Genomic DNA, 17,316 nt, shown 5'->3' with positions numbered 1-17,316 from the left:
CAGCAGACACTACAGTTCAAGAGGTATTTTGTGGGACTTGGGCTCTTTGGAATCCCTATGGTTTGTGTATTGCAAAAATTCAACAGAAGGAAAGATGAAGTCAGACCAATCACATTAAAGAACTATCATGTTGATGCCATGGGTGTTCTGGTCATAATTGTTAACCACTTACTAAGAGATGTCCATCCTACCTAAGTACCAAAGCCATGCACCATTTCAAAGACTAGCTTCAGTCACTCCCCATTCAGACTAAGCCAAAGTCTTACGGAGAAAGGAATCACTGAATGATAGAGGTGAGGGGAAGCTCAGACAATAACTAGCTCAACCCCCTCTTTCTGAAGATGAGGAAACTCAGGCAGAGACAAGTGATGTGACTTAGCCACAAACATGAATGTCTGCAGTGTATTGTGCTGACCCCAGCACTTTGTTCCTATGAGTAAGTCGTGTTAGCAGTTGTGGACTTCTACAAAGGTGGGCCTGTGACAATAATTGAGATCATGGGGCTGTGGGTTCAAAGTCAAGAATTCAGGTGGGACACTGTTGGTTGGCCTCTTCCCAGGGAAAACCTAATCAAAGCAGCATGAGAACAGTGGGGCTCTCAGAGCCCAAAACCCTAGCATAATATTCCTCTTTGGTTATCTCATAACCCGTATCAATACTTTTTTTGTAAGAAGGTGAGCTGTCAGCAGTGCCCCTAGTACTCTTCTCCTTCCTGACTCCCTCACCTTTCCATCTGAACCAGCCATTTTCTCAGAAAAGATGGGAATGTCAATCAATTTGAGCTAAGATGTCACACTTGCTCTAAAAATGTTAACTTTATACACAAAAAGAATTGTGCGTAAAAACAAACAAAAAATCCTAATATCTACCTCTCTCCCAGTATTTGAATTGACTGCTCTCCATCGATTAGACCTCTTTGGTCTTGGTCTTTGGTTGTCCGCCATAATTACACTTCAAAGATGCGATTGTCATACTATATTTTATATATTGAGAGCTCCACAGTTCCACTGTAGCCTCTCCACGGCAGAGAGAAATCAAAGTCACATATAAATAAATACAAGAATGGCGACAAAAACTTGGAGAAATCTTTCCCTGCAGGCACTCAGTTCTCAGGGACAGTCTGAAAATTTTGACAAAATGCTCTCCTTGACCAAATTTTAGTCAGGCTCCTCTGAACCCTCTTTTCCACTAGGCCTCTACATGGGACACATACACACCCCCTCCGGTCCTCAGCCCTCCCAGCACAGAGAGAGCCCCCCACCCTGGATATCTGATCAACCTGGCTTGCCATCAGCAAGCATCCCGTTAAATCGGTTTACCAAGGGTCCCTCTACCCTTCTTGTCTCCTCTTAGTATTCCACCCACTGACCTCCTCACTCCCAGGTGGGTGATAATTCCCCAACTGGTCTTTGCTGTATTCAGAGTTGAGCCGGAGAGCTCAGCTCTATTGCGATAGTCTTGCCAGCTATCTCAATAATCCCGAATAAAGTCCTACTTTTCCGCTTTAACAATTGTCAGGATAATTTCTTCTTTAATGAGTTCCCAACAAAAATACCAAACCCGGGATCGCATATGAGAAGCGATTCAGGGCTTCTCCGCTCACTTTTGTTGTATTGTCCACAGAGCTGCACGCAAATTCTTTGAACATTTTGGAGAAGATCCTGCTTTAGAGTTACTTCCTCCATGGCATTACACACTTGGGATTTAACACGCAACAACTACAAAAATCAGGAAGTTCCTCCAACATGCATATTACGTACGAAGTTCTGAACATATGCCTGCCAGAATATGCATGCTTCCCGAAAGATCCTAGACCCCTCCTCACTCCCCCCAACCCCCTCGCTGGTCTACTCTTCATAACACATTCCTTGAAGCATGCCTTAGAGTGCCTCGAGTGCTCGTCCAAGCAAGTGCAAAGCAGTGGTTCATGCAAATAAGCGCATGAACGTGTGCACCCAGGCTACATTCAGTTCAAACATAAATCCGGGCTCTTCCTGCCTCATCTATGCCGAGGTCGCACATGGTGCACAGGAAACTGCACCAGGGGAAGCAGAGAGGGCAGAGAGCACTACTCCGGCCAGCGAGGCGGAGCCGGGCGGAGGGTCGGGAGCTCAGCCAAGAGGAGCGCGCGGCGCGGACCGGCCGGAAGCCACGCCGGGAGGAGGGTCGGGAGCTGGCGCGGGCGCCGTCCCCCGGCGCCGCCGCGGCCCGCTGACATCAGCCGCGCTCCTCCCCTCGCCTCCCAACACCCTCAGCTCCCGGCCGGACCCTCCCTCCTCCCACCACGTGTCCTCCCCGCTCCCTCCCGAGGGGCCGCGCGCACGGGAAGCCGGAGAGACGGAAAGGATGGCGCTGTGACAGCCGGGCCGGAGCCCTCGGCGTCTCCACCGCGGCCCCGGCCCACGCCCCGGCTCTCGGCCCGGAGGTGAGTGCGCGCGGGCGGGCGGGGGGGGGCCGGGGGCGGCATGGCCCCTCCCTCGGGCCCCCGGCGGTCGGGCCGCGGCGGGGGCGGGGGGTCCCGAGGCTGCAGCTGCAACTGCCGCCGCCACTGCCTTTGTTGCGGGCCCGCCGGGGAAGGCAGGCGGCGCCGGCCCCGGCCGCTCGGCAGGTGCGCTGGGGCCGGGAGCGGGCCAGGCGGGGAGATGGGCCGGGCCGGGCGCGGGCAGGGGGGCGGCAGGAGCGCTCCCGGCGCGGGGCCGCGGAGAAAGGGAAATGGGACAAGATGGCTGGAGAAACCGGAGCGCGCCCGGGGGCGCGGCAGCGGCGGCGGGCGGGGCGCCGGGCGGGTGGGCGGTGGCGGGGCAGAGGATACCTCTTCGCCTGCACCTTCGCCGCGGGGCGGCGCCCCCACCCCCGCATCTCCCTCCCGGGAGCCGGCGGGGGAGGCCGCGGCCAAGTTCGGGCCCCAGCTCCAGGGATCTGAAGCCTGTTCCACCCGCCCCAGACCTATCCTGCCGCATTCGCCCGTCCTTTTTGAAAATATCGAAGGAGCAGACTTTGAACTCCGGAAGGATCTTTTCTTTGGAAGCCCGGGAGGATGCGGCCCACAAGATGCACGCTCACTCCACACCTAGGAATTGCCCGCGCCCCTAGAGGGCAGGAGCGCGGCCCTTTGTACTGGCCTAGGAGCTGGGCGAGAGAATTTGCAGAAGAGAATTTGCGGCCCAGAGGCAGCGAGTCTTCCCGGTGGCGGTGGGCCCCAGAGCCTGGCCCCAGCTGATTTCTGCACCTTCTTGCGTGTCCAGGCATTACCCCTCACTAAGGATCACCGACTCCTGGGCTTGGAAAGTCGCTTAAGGCAGAACAGTCTTATTTTCTGACCTGGCTTATGGACAGAACCTTTGAATCTGGAAAATCCAGGTACTCTGGGCCACCCAACCTCCTGATGCTGAACTGGCCCTGTAGGAACAACCCAGTTGAGCGAGTGCTCTATCTGTGTTCAAATGCCTTCATTGAAAGGAAGCCAATACCGCTGTCTTGCTGCCAATTCCATGTTTGGGTGGCACTGGCTGTGAGAAAGTTCTGCCATTTGATGCACTCTTTAAAACCTCTTCCTGGAATGTTTACTCAGTGGCCTGCTCTGCCTTTGGGTCTTTACAGAACCAGTCTGGTCTGTCTTACACAGATAGCTTTTTAAATATTCGAAGGCAGCCAGGTATGCTATCTGCCTGCAACCCTCTTCTTATCATAATTAAATATGTCACCTTCCAGCTTCCTGGTGCTTTCCCTGAAACCCTTCCTCCCCAGGCCTGGCCCTGTCCCCTTCCATTGTTGCAGCTGAACTGTGCTTGGGGCTAAAAAGGTTTGTGTAGCCTGAGCTGCCCCATCACAGACTTTAAAGAGTTCACACTAGCACCTGATTTTTCTGAACTGAATCTTGCTTACAGAGATGGAGTCCACAGCCTACCCTCTCAATTTGACCCTGAAAGAAGAGGAAGAAGAAGAAGAGATTCAGAGCCGGGACCTGGAGGATGGCCCCACAGATATGCAGAAAGTCCGAATCTGCTCAGAGGGCGGATGGGTAAGTAAGAAGGTGTGGAGTCCACACACAGCTGTGAGGGGCAGGCCTGGGAGCCAGGCTTGTATTAAGTCTCTTCCTCAAGCAGACATAGGAAGTAAAAATAGCCTAGCCCAGCCCGGTGTGTTTGCATTCCTGAGAAAACAGTTCTGTGGCTTTAAAAGGCACAGCGAAGAATGGAACTGGTTCTGGGAACAGTCCCTTCAGGCACGCAGCTTCAAGCACACCATCAGGATCGGGAGTCCAAGAGGCCACGACTGTGTCTCTCTCCTGTACCCGTGGATTCCCTGTATCCTGCTCAATGCCAGGCACCTTGTAGACACCAACTAAATCTGCTGGCCTGGGTGAAAGAAAAATTGTCCTGGCATTTGTTAAGATGATAAGGAAGACTATTCGGGACTATTGAGATAGGTTTCAAGACTGTCACAATAGGGGAGAGAGATCGGGCTCAGCAAGTGGGGATTTATAGCCAAGGAGCAGCGCGGAGGGCTCAGTGGTTGGAAAATTACTAAGAGGAGACATCCACGGTGGAGGGTTCTTTCTAAACTGACTTAGCAGGATTCTTGCTAAAACTGGTCTGGGCAGACTGAGAACCGGAGGGGGGTGTGTATGTGTCCAAGATAGAGGTCTAGTGGAGAAGAGGGCTCAGAGGAGCCTGGCCAAAGTTTGGGTGAGGAGAGAGTCTTTATCACCTACCGCTGGTTGAAGGGAACCATTTAAACCATTTAAGTAAGTCTTGGGGCACTGAACTGACGTGAGGAGAGCTTTATGGGACAAGGCCAGTTGACACAGGAGAGAGCTGCATTTCCAGCTGGTCCTGGATGGAGGGGTTGCGATAGTAGGCAGCAGTGAATAGGGAGCATATCCAAACAGCATAGTGTGATAGAATTAGAGTAAACTTATAAAAGTGTAAATGCAACAGATATTAATAGTCATCGTTATGTACATTATTCACAGTACTTACTGGACTTCATGATAATTGGGCATGAATGGTAAACATTTTAAAAAAGCAACAAAATGACATCCTTTTCTCTGCTTAGTTTTCCACTGTGTATGAATGTCATCGGTATACATATCCTTTGTTTCCAGTGAGAGATCTGTATTCATAGAATCATGGTCCTTCCAAACTATCCAGTCCCGCTCCGCTCCCACTGCATGGGGTGCAGCAAGGTTATCTATTTTGCTCCTAGGATACACATGTACACTGACATTTGTTCTTAAAAACACCTCTTGAGCTGGAACCTTAAAAGTACTACATTTTGTTGTATGTATGTTATACTTCAATTAAAAATATTTAAAGCAGTACGACACCAGGCTCTGGGTTTTCTCATCTAGCTATGGAGCCTGGATTGCATTTGTCTCTTCAGCCCACCCTGGCCTCCTCCCCAGTTCAGATCCATGCAGCTGGGGAGATTTTGGAGAGCAGGCATCCGTCCTATCTAGCCCTGAGCAAGAACTCATGGCTTTGAGGCTGCATTGGCCAACCGAGAACAGCTAGACAGAATGGAGAAGTGCGCAAAGCAGGTGCAGTAGAAGCGCACATAAGAGTGTATTGGGACAACACAGAGAGGAGCAAGGTGAAGCCCATGCTTGGCTGGGAAAGAAGGAGGTAACCAGAGGATCTGGAGGAGGGGGACTGGCGTGTGTGGCACCCAGGCAGCCTGCCATCCATCCGCAGCTACTGAGCACAGTGCTGGGTGTTATTAAGGCAAGATCCCTAGTCTCGCGGGGGTACTAGTCTTGTGAGGAAGATAGGGAAGTAAATCTAATTAACTGCACAGTATTTGGAGTTCTGTGGGGGAAGACGGGCTCTCCTGCAGGCTGGAGAACTGGAGAAGGCAGGCAGGGACCTGGTCTGGAGCAGTAGGCAGTTTTGCCCCCAGCCCCATCCCTCCCAGGGACGTCTGGGTGGAGACGTCTTTGGTTGTCATGACTTGGGGTGGGGCTTGGGGAGTGGTAGATCCTACAGGCATCTCCTGGGTAGAGGCCAGGGATGATGCTACCCATCGGTGATGCCCAGGACAGCTCCCACAACGAAGAATTATCTGGCCAAAAATGTCAGCAGTGCTGAGGTGGGAAAAACCCTGCTCTAGAGCATTAAAACTAGGGGAAGAAAAGAATCGAATATGTCTTTTGGTTGTTGGGGATTGTGTTAGAGTGATCAATAAAAGCTTTTCCAACCAAAGAATCAGGCTGTATATTAGGGTAATATTTCGTGGGAGAACTGGAGTAGAAATCCAATTTCAAGTAGAAAAAAGGGAAGGTGTACTTTGAACCAAGCCTTTGGCCTAGGTGGAACCAGCCAAGGGAAGGGAGGGTCTTGCCCTCCAGGCAGCCAGAAGCAAAAGCTCTGGAGAGGAAAGCTCGTGTGTGCAGAGTCCGGAGCAGCTCCTGCAGCTGGAGCCCGCAGTGGAGTCCGGGAGTGGAGGGGATGGGCGAGAGAAGCAGAGGGGGCCAGGGGACCGAGCCAGCCCTGCGGGGGAGTGTGCTGCACCCAGGAGTCTTAGCTCCCTCCCTAGCAGCTCTGAGGGAGAAGTCCTCGGCTCGTCTTTCTAAGGGACGCTAGGGTTTGCTGCGGCCACCAGGCAGAGGCCACTTGGCCTAAGTGGCCTGCCGAGAAAGCACGGGCTTGGGAGTCCGACTTGCTAACTCTGTGACCTTGGGCAAGATACTTATCAGCCCTGTTTCCTCACCCATAAAACTGGGGTGGTGATCCCCGTATCCCTGTAGTATTTAAAGGATTCAATAAGGTAACACATTTAACCACGTAAGAGGGAGTGCCCTACACAGTGCCTGGCATACAGCAGGCGCTCTATCAGTGCACCGGTCCCAGCCCCCTAAGTGCTGTCTTCGCTGGGTGCAGCGAGCCTGGGCAGCGTGTAAGTACTCTAGGACGGTTACCCTTGGAGATAAGCGTTGGAATGCCAGCTCGTGGGACGGAGTGAGGCAGCACACACAAGCTGAAGGAAGAACACCTGTCTGATGAGTCCTTGACCTTCTGAGGGAAGGGAGGAAGGCGGGGATCGAGGGCCTCTACCTGTGAGGCCAAGCAAGGGTGTCCAGGGGTTGGATGGCGGCTGCCTGATTTCTGAGTTTGGCCCAGGGCTGGCCCTGTTTACCTTCTGCTGTGCTTGGCTAGATAAAAGGCCTCTGTGGAGAGAGGGGAGGCCTGCACAGCAGGGCCTGGCTGAAGGCTTGCTCAATTCTCACAGAAGGTTGCTGTGAGGAGAATTCCTAAGCCACTGCACTGCGCGCCTCTGGAACATAATGTGGGCTTGTCTGAGGATCCTCCGGGGCTCAGTCCTAAATGGGAGGAGACGAATCCAGCCTCAGCCTCCAGCTGCCTTCTCACCACTCCAGGGCTGCTGATGTATTTACCAGGCCCAGGACGTGTTACCTTCTACAAGGATCGACGTGGGTAGCCCCTCTGCAATGACAGGCATAGCCAGTCCTGTGTCCTGTTTTATCAGCAAAGGGAAAGGGCCTATAAATAGGTATGGCCTAGATCTGGAATTTCCTAGGGAGAGAAAAGGCCAAAGGGAGAGTTGTTTAAAAGCCTGGGAAGTGGGATGGGGTGGGATGGAAAATTCCTGGCTGCCTGGCTTTCCAGATTGATGGAGTCTGAGCGGAGCCCAGAGACCAATCCGTTTGTACCTCCTGGTATTTGACACTAGGGATTTTTGTCCATTCTTACTCCAAAGAGTAAGTTCAGTCTTGTGACAGATACATTTTAACGATTATTTGAAACTATTCCAAGCGGAATAAGAGACGTCCAGGGGGGTTATTTGCTTAAATCTTTGATTCAAGAACACATTTTTAAGGGATTACTACCTACAGGAAGTGTTCTAGGCTTAGGGAAACAAAACAGAATAAGCCCAGGTTCTGCCCTCAGTGAGCCAATATTCTAGTGGAAGAAGCAGACAGGTAAGCCAAGAGGACTCTGCAGTGTGATAAGTGCCACCAGAGCCTTCAGCCCAGGGCGTCACAGGGCACACAGCCTGGGTTGGGACCAGTTTCCCGGGGAACAGGATGTCTGGGCTGAGTCTTGGAAAGTGGGTGGGTGTCAGCCAGGCCAAGAATGGGGAGGACCTCCGAGGCAGCAGAGCACCATGTGCGGACACACAGAGGGTGCGAGGATGGTTTGTTCAGGGAACTGCAGCAGCTGAGTACCGCTGAGCGTGTACAGGGTGGGAGCGGAGGCCTGCCAGCTGGTGACCTGGGAGGCCCCTCTGCCCTCTGTGAGGGCGGGAGCCTTGAAGTCAGACAGTGCTGTGTCCCACTCTCAACCCTGCCGTTATTGGCTGTGTGACTTTGGGCCAGAAACGGGGCTGCTCTGAGCCAGTTTCCTCCTTAATTAAATGGGGCTGTGGGGGGAATAAGGGAAGCAGTTACAGGGCCTTTCCTAGGAGGTTCTCCCTGTGTGGAAGGGGCTGTGATGCGGGGGAGGGACGAGGTGGGCTTCGTGCGTAAGGAAGAAGGGCCAGGAGATCTAGATGATTGACGGCCGGGGGCCTGAAGAAGCTGCAGGTGGTGCAGACACTGAACTTTTGTAAGCAGATGGAAAACAGTACTCTGATCCCCCAGGCCCTAGATTCAGCTATGGGGAGTAGCTGTGAAAGCAGCAGCCCAGATCCCTTACCATTGAATACGATGAACTTTGGAGTAGGATTTTTAATGACTGAAGGAAAACACATAGTAAAAAGAAAAGCAGAGAGTTGAACAAGAGGGGGTCGGTCTGGGTGCCTTGGCTGCGTTTGGCTGCTCAGGCACCCCCGTCCCACTGGCCCATGGGGATGGGGAGGTAGGTGAGCCCGGGAGCGGGCAGTAGAGCGCTCTTCTCTGGCCTTAGGGCTTCCTGCTGCGGGTCTAGGCACGGAAGCAAAGCAGTCTGCTCTAGTATCTCATTACATAAATTGAAGCTCTAATTAGCCCTTCTGTCCTCCTCCTCGTGGATTGGAAAAGGCCGGCCGAAGCCCCTTCTCTCACTGGCCCCTCCCTGGCAGCGTTGGGTTCTGAGTCAGAAACCGGGGCTAGTGCCCTGCAAATGGAGACTAGTGCCCAGGAGGCCCCCAGCACCCTCCTGGGCTGAGGATCTGTGACCAAGGGAGAGAGCAGGGTTGTGTTGGTGGGGCAGCTGTCTCGGGGTGTTTCCTCGAGCGTGGTTGGTTCTGGCTCTGGATGGGGGCTGAGCCGTGATCGGCTCTCCCTGCTGTATGTGAGGACCCAGTGTCTCCCAACCAGTACGGGGGACTTTTCTTCTCAAGGTGCTGCTCTCCTTATCTGTGGATGCCGGGGGAGGAAAGCACTCAGCAGGGCACGGGAGACCTTGTTTTTGTCTTGGTGTTGCTTCTCGGAGGAGCCGTGTGACTCAGGACAGACGTTTCCCCGGGCCCAAGCCCTCGCCTGTGAGATGCGGGTGTGTGATCTGTGTCTGCATGTGCCTACTAGTCGCTGAGAAAGGCCTGTTCACTGTTGCAGGTGCCAGCCCTATTCGATGAGGTGGCCATATATTTTTCCGATGAGGAGTGGGACGTTTTGACGGAGCAGCAAAAGGCCCTGTACCGGGAGGTCATGAGGATGAATTATGAAACTGTCCTGTCCCTGGGTAAAGCTTTGTTTTCCTTTGTCTCCTAGAAGCTCTGAGCCCAGAGAATTGTTTCCACGTCTCTCTTCTCTGGTGTATCCAACACCCCTCTCTCCTGAACTTGGAGTCTGTCCCCTCAATGCCTGTGCCCATTTAATTTCCTGTTTTTGATTTAGGCAGGATATACATATTGTGTCCTTCTACTCAGCGGCTTGTGCCAGCTCTCAGAACCATCCTCATTCAACCCAGGCATTCTCATCAAAAAAAGAAAAAATAAGACATAATCTAAGAAATGTCACCATGGGTCTGGGCCTGTGCTTCATAGTTCCTTAGGAGGGAAGGCAGGCCTCATTGTTACCCTGTCAGCCTTAGAAGCTTGGGGACATATCCTCAAAGAATCCTTGCTCCCTTCCCAGCATTGATATCCATATTATTGGAATGTAACCATATTATTAGAATGTAACCATTTGGAGGGATCTCCCCATTTGCTCATATGGGTACCAGAGTGCTCATTAGATCCGTGGCTGCACCCACCCACTTCCCTGCTAAATGCAGTTCCTTTTTGTTGTTGCTAGTACATTAGCAGAGATTCATAAATTCCCTTGGACAGACCTATTTCCCATCATATTTTTTCTTTAAGTATCCCTGAGCCCTTTCCCCCCACCTTTCATAAATCTGCATATTGAGAAGACTGTGGTGGAGTGGGAGTGGAGGGGAGGGTTTCTTAAGTATTATAAAGTACTTATTTTGGCAGTGTTCCAAGACAGTAACACACAGCTGTTACCTGTTCTATTTCCTATAAACAGAATTCCCATTCCCTAAGCCCGACATGATCACTCGGTTGGAAAGGGAGGAGGAGTCTCAGAATTCTGACGAATGGCAGTTCCAGGGAGGAACCTTTGCAGGTACTATGATTAACCCAATTCAACATCCATCCAATGGGAGAATAATGAAGATGAATTTTAAGTTTCCAGGTACATTCTGTGGGGTATTTAAGAGTAAGGCAAGGTTGTGAGGCAGAAAGATTATGGGCTTTGGAGTTTCAGAATCTCCTTTCCTATGCTATGTGACCTTAGGCGACTTCATCCACCTCTCTGAGCCTCCATTTCTTCACCTGTCGACTGTCAGTAATAAGTCTCAACATGCACCTTTGTATGCAGGTGAACCAAAGTGAAGTTTGTGTGGCTTTGGTCCAGCGCACATCCTGGGTGCCTCGGTGGCACACCACACACCTCTGAAAACTAAGGAAAATAGTGTGACGAAGCATGCGTCCAGGGTTATGTACTTGGCTTCCTGTCTCCTTAATCTTGGATAGAAAAAGCAATAGCAGCTGTAGTACATACTTGAGCAAATATGTCTAAAGAAGCACTCAGTCTTTTATCAAGAAATACAGTTAGAGGGCAGGCGTTGGAAAAATACAGCTTCCCAACAGCCTGAGTGGTTTGATTTGCCTTCTCTCTATAAGTAATAGTTTAAAATGCTGTACTTCATTGATTCCAAGACACGTTTTCCCCTCATCACTTTAACATCTCTGCAGTTGAGAATGCCTCTTAAAATTGATGGCGTGCTATAGTTTCACTAGTAGCTTTTTTTTTCTTAATGGCATGTAATGGTGCATCTTGCAATTGATGGCATCTTCGTTTTGGTGAGACATGGTAATTTCCGTGAGTCGTATTCAGCTTCTGTGGCCACCTTCTAAACAGAAACATACAGTGAAACCCAGTTCTGACATTGGTATGCAAGAACCATACTTCTGCCTGATAAGCTTAACTTTGCTAAGTGTGGTATTGCTATAGATTTTCTTGGTTTAAGGGATATGATTCAGCCCATGATGATACAAATTCTGTACTATTACATGGTAATATGGGTTATAATTGGCTTCTCGTCCAGGTAAAGGTTATTTTGACCCAAGCATGGCCCACACAGTTGGTATGTGATCCAAGCTTGTTGCCTGTGTTCAGTTTCCAGCTCTGCCACTTCCTAGCTCAGCTACCTTGATGCATTACTTAATTTCTCTAGACTCACGTGCAAAGAAGAAATAATCAGTTATTGTGAGAATTAGATGGGGTAATCCATGGGAATTGGCACGGGGGTAAGGACTTCGTGTTATCTGTTATTAGAGCTACTGCTTTTAGTGAGTTTGAGATTAAGGTATTCTTGGTATTTCGACCAAAAAAAGAAAAAAAAAATCAGGGAATGAGCCAGAAGTCATTTTACTTACGGGCACTATCTTTGCCCCTCCCTGTCTGTCTGCCAGAAAATGAAGAATCTGACGTGAAGCCCCCAGATTGGGTGGGCCCGATGAACACGGCCTCCCAGTTTCCGCAGCCTCAGCACCTGGATGGCTATGGCCTCCGTCTGCCTCGGGACATCACAGAGCTGCCCGAGTGGGGCGAGGGGTACCCCTTCTACATGGCCGTGGGCTTCCCCGGGTACGACCTCTCGGCAGACGACCTGGCCGGGAAGTTTCAGTTCAGCCGGGGCATGCGCCGCAGTTACGACGCGGGGTTCAAGTTAATGGTGGTGGAGTACGCCGAGAGCACCAACAACTGCCAGGCGGCCAAGCAGTTCGGGGTGCTGGAAAAAAACGTCCGCGACTGGCGCAAAGTGAAGCCGCAGCTGCAGAACGCCCACGCCATGCGGCGCGCCTTCCGGGGCCCCAAAAACGGGCGCTTCGCCCTGGTGGACCAGCGCGTGGCCGAGTACGTTCGATACATGCAGGCCAAAGGGGACCCCATCACCAGGGAGGCCATGCAGCTGAAAGCTCTGGAGATTGCCCAGGAGATGAACATTCCGGAGAAAGGGTTCAAGGCCAGCCTGGGCTGGTGTCGAAGAATGATGCGAAGGTATGACTTGTCTCTGCGGCATAAGGTACCGGTGCCCCAGCAGCTGCCGGAAGACCTGACTGAGAAGCTCGTCACCTACCAGCGGAGCGTCCTGGCTCTGCGCAGGGCACACGACTACCAGGTGGCTCAGATGGGAAATGCTGATGAGACGCCCATTTGCTTAGAGGTGCCCTCGAGGGTGACTGTGGACAACCAGGGTGAAAAGCCCGTCTTGGTCAAGACGCCAGGCAGGGAGAAACTGAAAATCACCGCCATGCTTGGTGTCTTGGCAGATGGGAGGAAGTTACCTCCGTACATCATTCTGAGGGGCACATACATCCCCCCCGGGAAGTTCCCCAGCGGCATGGAAATCCGCTGTCACCGGTACGGATGGATGACGGAGGACTTGATGCAGGACTGGCTGGAAGTGGTGTGGAGGCGGAGAACCGGTGCAGTGCCCAAGCAGCGAGGGATGCTGATCCTCAACGGCTTCCGGGGCCACGCCACTGACTCGGTGAAGAGCTCCATGGAAAGCATGAACACCGACATGGTCATCATCCCGGGAGGCCTGACCTCGCAGCTGCAGGTGTTGGATGTGGTGGTCTACAAACCCCTGAATGACAGTGTCCGGGCCCAGTACTCCAACTGGCTCCTGGCGGGGAACCTGGCACTGAGCCCCACGGGGAATGCCAAGAAGCCGCCCCTCGGCCTCTTTCTGGAGTGGGTCATGGTGGCATGGAATAGCATCTCAAGCGAATCCATCGTCCAGGGGTTCAAGAAGTGCCACATCTCCAGCAACTTGGAGGACGAGGATGACGTCCTGTGGGAAATCGAGAGCGAGCTGCCAGGAGGAGGGGAACCGCCCAAAGAGTGCGACACTGAGAGCCTGACAGAGAGCAACTGAGGGAAAGGCAAGGTAAGCAGTCGGGAGGAACCGCCCAGCGCGTACCCTGAGGTACGTGTTGGGTTCCACAGACACCTTTTCTCTTGCCATTATTTTCCTGTTTCCGAGAACTCTTCGAGCCCACAGTGCAGTGCTGTAGGTGACAGGCCATCAGCATTTTCACCTTTACGTGAAACTGGTTGCTTGGCTTATTTCGTGGGTACTTTGTATAATGCATGAAGTGAACAAGGAGTGAGCTCCCAGAACACTTAATCTGAGAGCTGTAATTATCACTGAAATTATTTGGGCCTGAAAGAGCGTAGTCTGACATGGCCCCGATAAGAAAAAGTTTTGTCTGCAAAACCAAAATTTTTCTTCCCCTTATAAATCGTGCTGAACATTTAGGGCCAGTGTGTGTACCTGATTCACTTGGAGCGGCTGTGCTCGCCTTGGGTAGCCTGTAGGGCTGGGATGTAAGGACGCATGTGCCTTCGGACTGTGTACCCTGGGCCTCGGGTCTCCGTCCTGGGGTGGTCTGCAGTAGCCCAGTGGGGAAGGAAAGAAATAGCTTATGCCTGCTTCTCCCTGGGAGTTCAGAAGTGTGTTTTAAACCATCATCTCATTCTCATGACATTCACATGGAGTGAACAATTATAATAATTTCACAGACGTTTGAAGGGTGATATTTTTAAATTGAAACTGCACCAAAAAAAAAACCAAAACAGAATGCTTATCTTGGACTACAGTGAGTAAAGTCTAAGGACTAAGGACCACAGGCCCGAGAATTTTCAGTTGAGTAAAGAAGGGCAACAGCTTTAAAAGGAAGTGGGGGGCTTCCCTGGTGGTGCACTGGTTGAGAGTCCGCCTGCCGATGCAGGGGACGCGGGTTCGTGCCCCGGTCTGGGAAGATCACACATGCCGCAGAGCGGCTGGGCCCGTGAGCCATGGCAGCTGGGCCTGTGCGTCCGGAGCTTGTGCTCCGCAAAGGGAGAGGCCAGAACAGTGAGGCCTGCGTACCGCAAAAAAAAAAAAAAAAAAAAAAAACCGCCAGAAGAGGAAAGGGAAAAAAACAATGCCGGGCTACAGCTATGTACGTAGGCATTTATGTCCGATCCCAGCCACTAGCTTTGGCTCATCTTGACAGCCACAGTTCTCTGTACAGCTGCCCTGTTTTTGAGCAGAAGTAGACAGGGATTCTCATCGAACAAGGCATTTTGGAGGCGATGTGGGCATAAAACGGCCTCTTCTCATCTGTTTGGAAATCTGACTAATCTGTTCTTGAAAAGTTATACAATGTCTAAAATCCAAGGGTTAACTCACACTTAGGTTCTCTCTGTTTTCCAGCAAATGAACTGTATTTGGAACAGCTGAGGAGGAAAATCCTCAAGAAGATTTCCTCGCAGCATAGGTACACAGGGAGCAGCAGGAAAAGGCCATGGGGCTCAGAACAGCCCAGGTCCGGACAGCAGCCTGAGCATCCTGTCTTGGGACACTGCCCACCCTCGCCCCACGTCCATGAGGTGTCAGAAAAGTCTAGGAACCTTCACTTCGTCAGAGACATGATTAGAAAAGAAACTGCTTCTGCCTCATTCTTGTTTTAGAGATTACTCCATGTGTCCATCAAAAGAAACCTGTAGATAGGAATGAACAAAGGTATTTCCTGGAGAAGAGGCCATTTGTTCAGCGCCAATAAGAGACTCATCATACGGGCCCAACTCCACTGGTATTTTCTGTGGAGAAAACCTCAAGTCAATGTTTTTTCTTCTGCCTTTAAAAATGCTTCCATCAGTAGAACCTGTCCCCACACAGGTCAAGACTGCAGAGAAGGCTTTGTAGAAATGGTCATTTATGTACACCTGCTACTTACACATTCCTCTTTTGGAAAAATGAGATGCTAATAACAACAACAAAATTCAGACGTACTGGCCTGGTGCCAGCAGATGGCTTTTCTGTAGACAAACTAGGTTAGTGTGGAAGATACAGATTAAAATAAACTATGCCGTTTCATTTATCTTCCCAATCTGGTTGGCAGCTAGACTTTTCTAGGGTCTCATTTAATGGCCCTGTTTTTCATTATTATTATATTTAATGATAGGGTAGCATTTAGTACACGAGCTCTTCTGTTTCTCAGGCTGCCTGCAAAAGTCACCATAAATTATCTGCTGTCTACATGGTACAAAGCTCATTGACTCATCTGATACTTGTTTTGTTAATTCCGATTCCTTTAATGTTTTTATCGCAAGGGTGGTGAGAGGGCGTGGGTCTTTAGCCACAGCTGTTTGAAGACTTCTTCTATCCTGCAGAAATAGGTGGGAGGTCTTTGAATTTTTACACTAAAGTAATGTGCATTCCCACATACGTTGAGTGTTATGAAAACATTCCTTCAAAGCTACCTGTGCTACGAAAAATATGCCAGAACCTCATAGACAAAGCCATTGTTAGAAACGTCATTCCAATGTCAGATCTGGTTAACAGGCTACCATAACCACTTTTCCTTCCTGTAGACCCAGCTCATTTGTATATTATACTGTTCTTGGCATTTTGAAACACCTATTTCTACTCAGGTACTCATTTTCCTATTAGTGATTCACCTTCCTCATTTTTTAAAACCAGTTTTCCTCTAAGAGGGGAAATTTCACTTAACTTCTGATATCTGAATAACTTTCAATGTTTGAATCATTTCCCCATTTGCTTTTACCTGTACTGTATTCTTTGTCATCTCAAACGGCATCTAAATCCAGCTACTTTTCATTCCAGAAGTTTTCATTCCCTCCAATTACACTTAATTTATCCTCCACTATCCTGGTTCCTGGCCCTTTCCTCTTTATGTCCTATTTTACTTGCTTTGGGAGCTTAAAGGATTTTATAAGACCTAATTTTTGGTTCCTGCATTGGAGCCATAGTTGTCTTGCAGGGAAGAGTAGAAAATGGGTTCAACTCCCGTTTCATTCTACCAACACCTCCTTGAGTCTCATCGTCAGCTGATAGATGATGCCTTACAGGTTGCTTAGCACTGGAACTTCCCTAGAGGAATGGCTCTACTGTCAGGGTTTTTCTGGGCTCATTCTTCCACTGACTTTATTATGATCTATGCCTAACAGAGCCCCAGTACAACTATTTTGCAGAATGGCTATTACCCTAGAGTTACTATAGCACATATTGAGACATAGTTGTACTCCCCAGTAGATAGGAACTGACTCCAACAATAAACTTTGATAATAAAGACAACAGGCTCTGGTGGTTTTATTTATTATCTGCTAGCCTTGTGAAAAGTCACATTTCAAACTCTTCATTTACACTTTATTCTCCACTCAGTTTGGTACCAATATATTACACCCTTGAAATAAAAAAGTCTGTCCATGGGATGGCAGTGTAAGTAATGTCGGTGTCTTTAAAGACAAATGTTACATGTGGTTTTAAACTGGCTTTTAAAGGTGGGGGAAAGGGCCCTGGCAAAAATAGCTTTTTCCCTCAATCAGTCATGTTTTGGATGCTCACAGGAAAAATCACACGAAGGAAATTCATAAAGGGATATTAATTTTAAAAGGATGGAAACATGCAGCTTGATGAACAGTAAACTTGTGTCCTGTTTTCATAAATTTCTCTCAAAATGAAAGTATGATGAACCTATATGCCCTTTCATGGTGTGCTTTTAGTCTTGACAATTTACCATGCCTGTAGATTCAATTAAATATTAATCTACTCTCCAAGAATAATCTAGACATTTTTCCTTTTTTAAGCCGTGAGAATTAAATGCTGAACCAATCTGTTGGCCACAGCATCTAAGTCTGACCCCGAAAACCAAGCTTCCTTACCATTATTCAAACTGGAGGCATTCTGGTCCGAGTCAAAAGACATGAGGAAACAGAGATATTTATCTATGGTCAAAGTGAGCAATCATTTAGAAGATGCTTCATGAAATTGATCAGGAACGTCGTGATCACTTCAGACAATGGGAGAAGTGTTAAGAGAAATTATGTGCTTGGTTGATCCCAGCAATGGGTGA

The 17,316-nt window shown here is 50.1% G+C and overlaps 1 protein-coding gene across 5 annotated transcripts; it reads left to right on the top strand.

Moving 5' to 3' along the window:
• Positions 1-2,132: 2,132 nt before the first annotated feature.
• Positions 2,133-16,675, top strand: POGK (pogo transposable element derived with KRAB domain). 5 transcript variants are annotated; one of them, XM_049715729.1, is made up of 6 exons: positions 2,133-2,425; positions 2,945-3,360; positions 3,888-4,021; positions 10,409-10,507; positions 11,860-13,343; positions 14,655-16,675. In XM_049715729.1, exons 2-5 carry the CDS (start codon positions 3,329-3,331, stop codon positions 13,329-13,331), a joined length of 1,737 nt encoding a protein of 578 aa, XP_049571686.1. In that variant the 5' UTR covers positions 2,133-2,425; positions 2,945-3,328; the 3' UTR covers positions 13,332-13,343; positions 14,655-16,675. The 5 variants fall into 5 exon arrangements, with proteins under 5 accessions (XP_049571686.1, XP_033283879.1, XP_004269749.1 ...); XM_004269701.3 differs by lacking the exon at positions 2,945-3,360 and adding an exon at positions 9,497-9,623 and having other exon boundaries at positions 2,139-2,425; XM_004269702.3 differs by lacking the exons at positions 2,133-2,425; positions 2,945-3,360 and adding exons at positions 2,506-2,608; positions 9,497-9,623.
• The last annotated feature ends 641 nt before the right edge of the window (positions 16,676-17,316 follow it).

Source organism: Orcinus orca, chromosome 1, assembly GCF_937001465.1.
Source record: "Orcinus orca chromosome 1, mOrcOrc1.1, whole genome shotgun sequence".
Classification (NCBI taxonomy): domain Eukaryota; kingdom Metazoa; phylum Chordata; class Mammalia; order Artiodactyla; family Delphinidae; genus Orcinus; species Orcinus orca.
The sequence above is the reverse complement of the archived record's forward strand: the minus strand, read 5'-3'. Positions and strand labels throughout refer to the sequence as shown.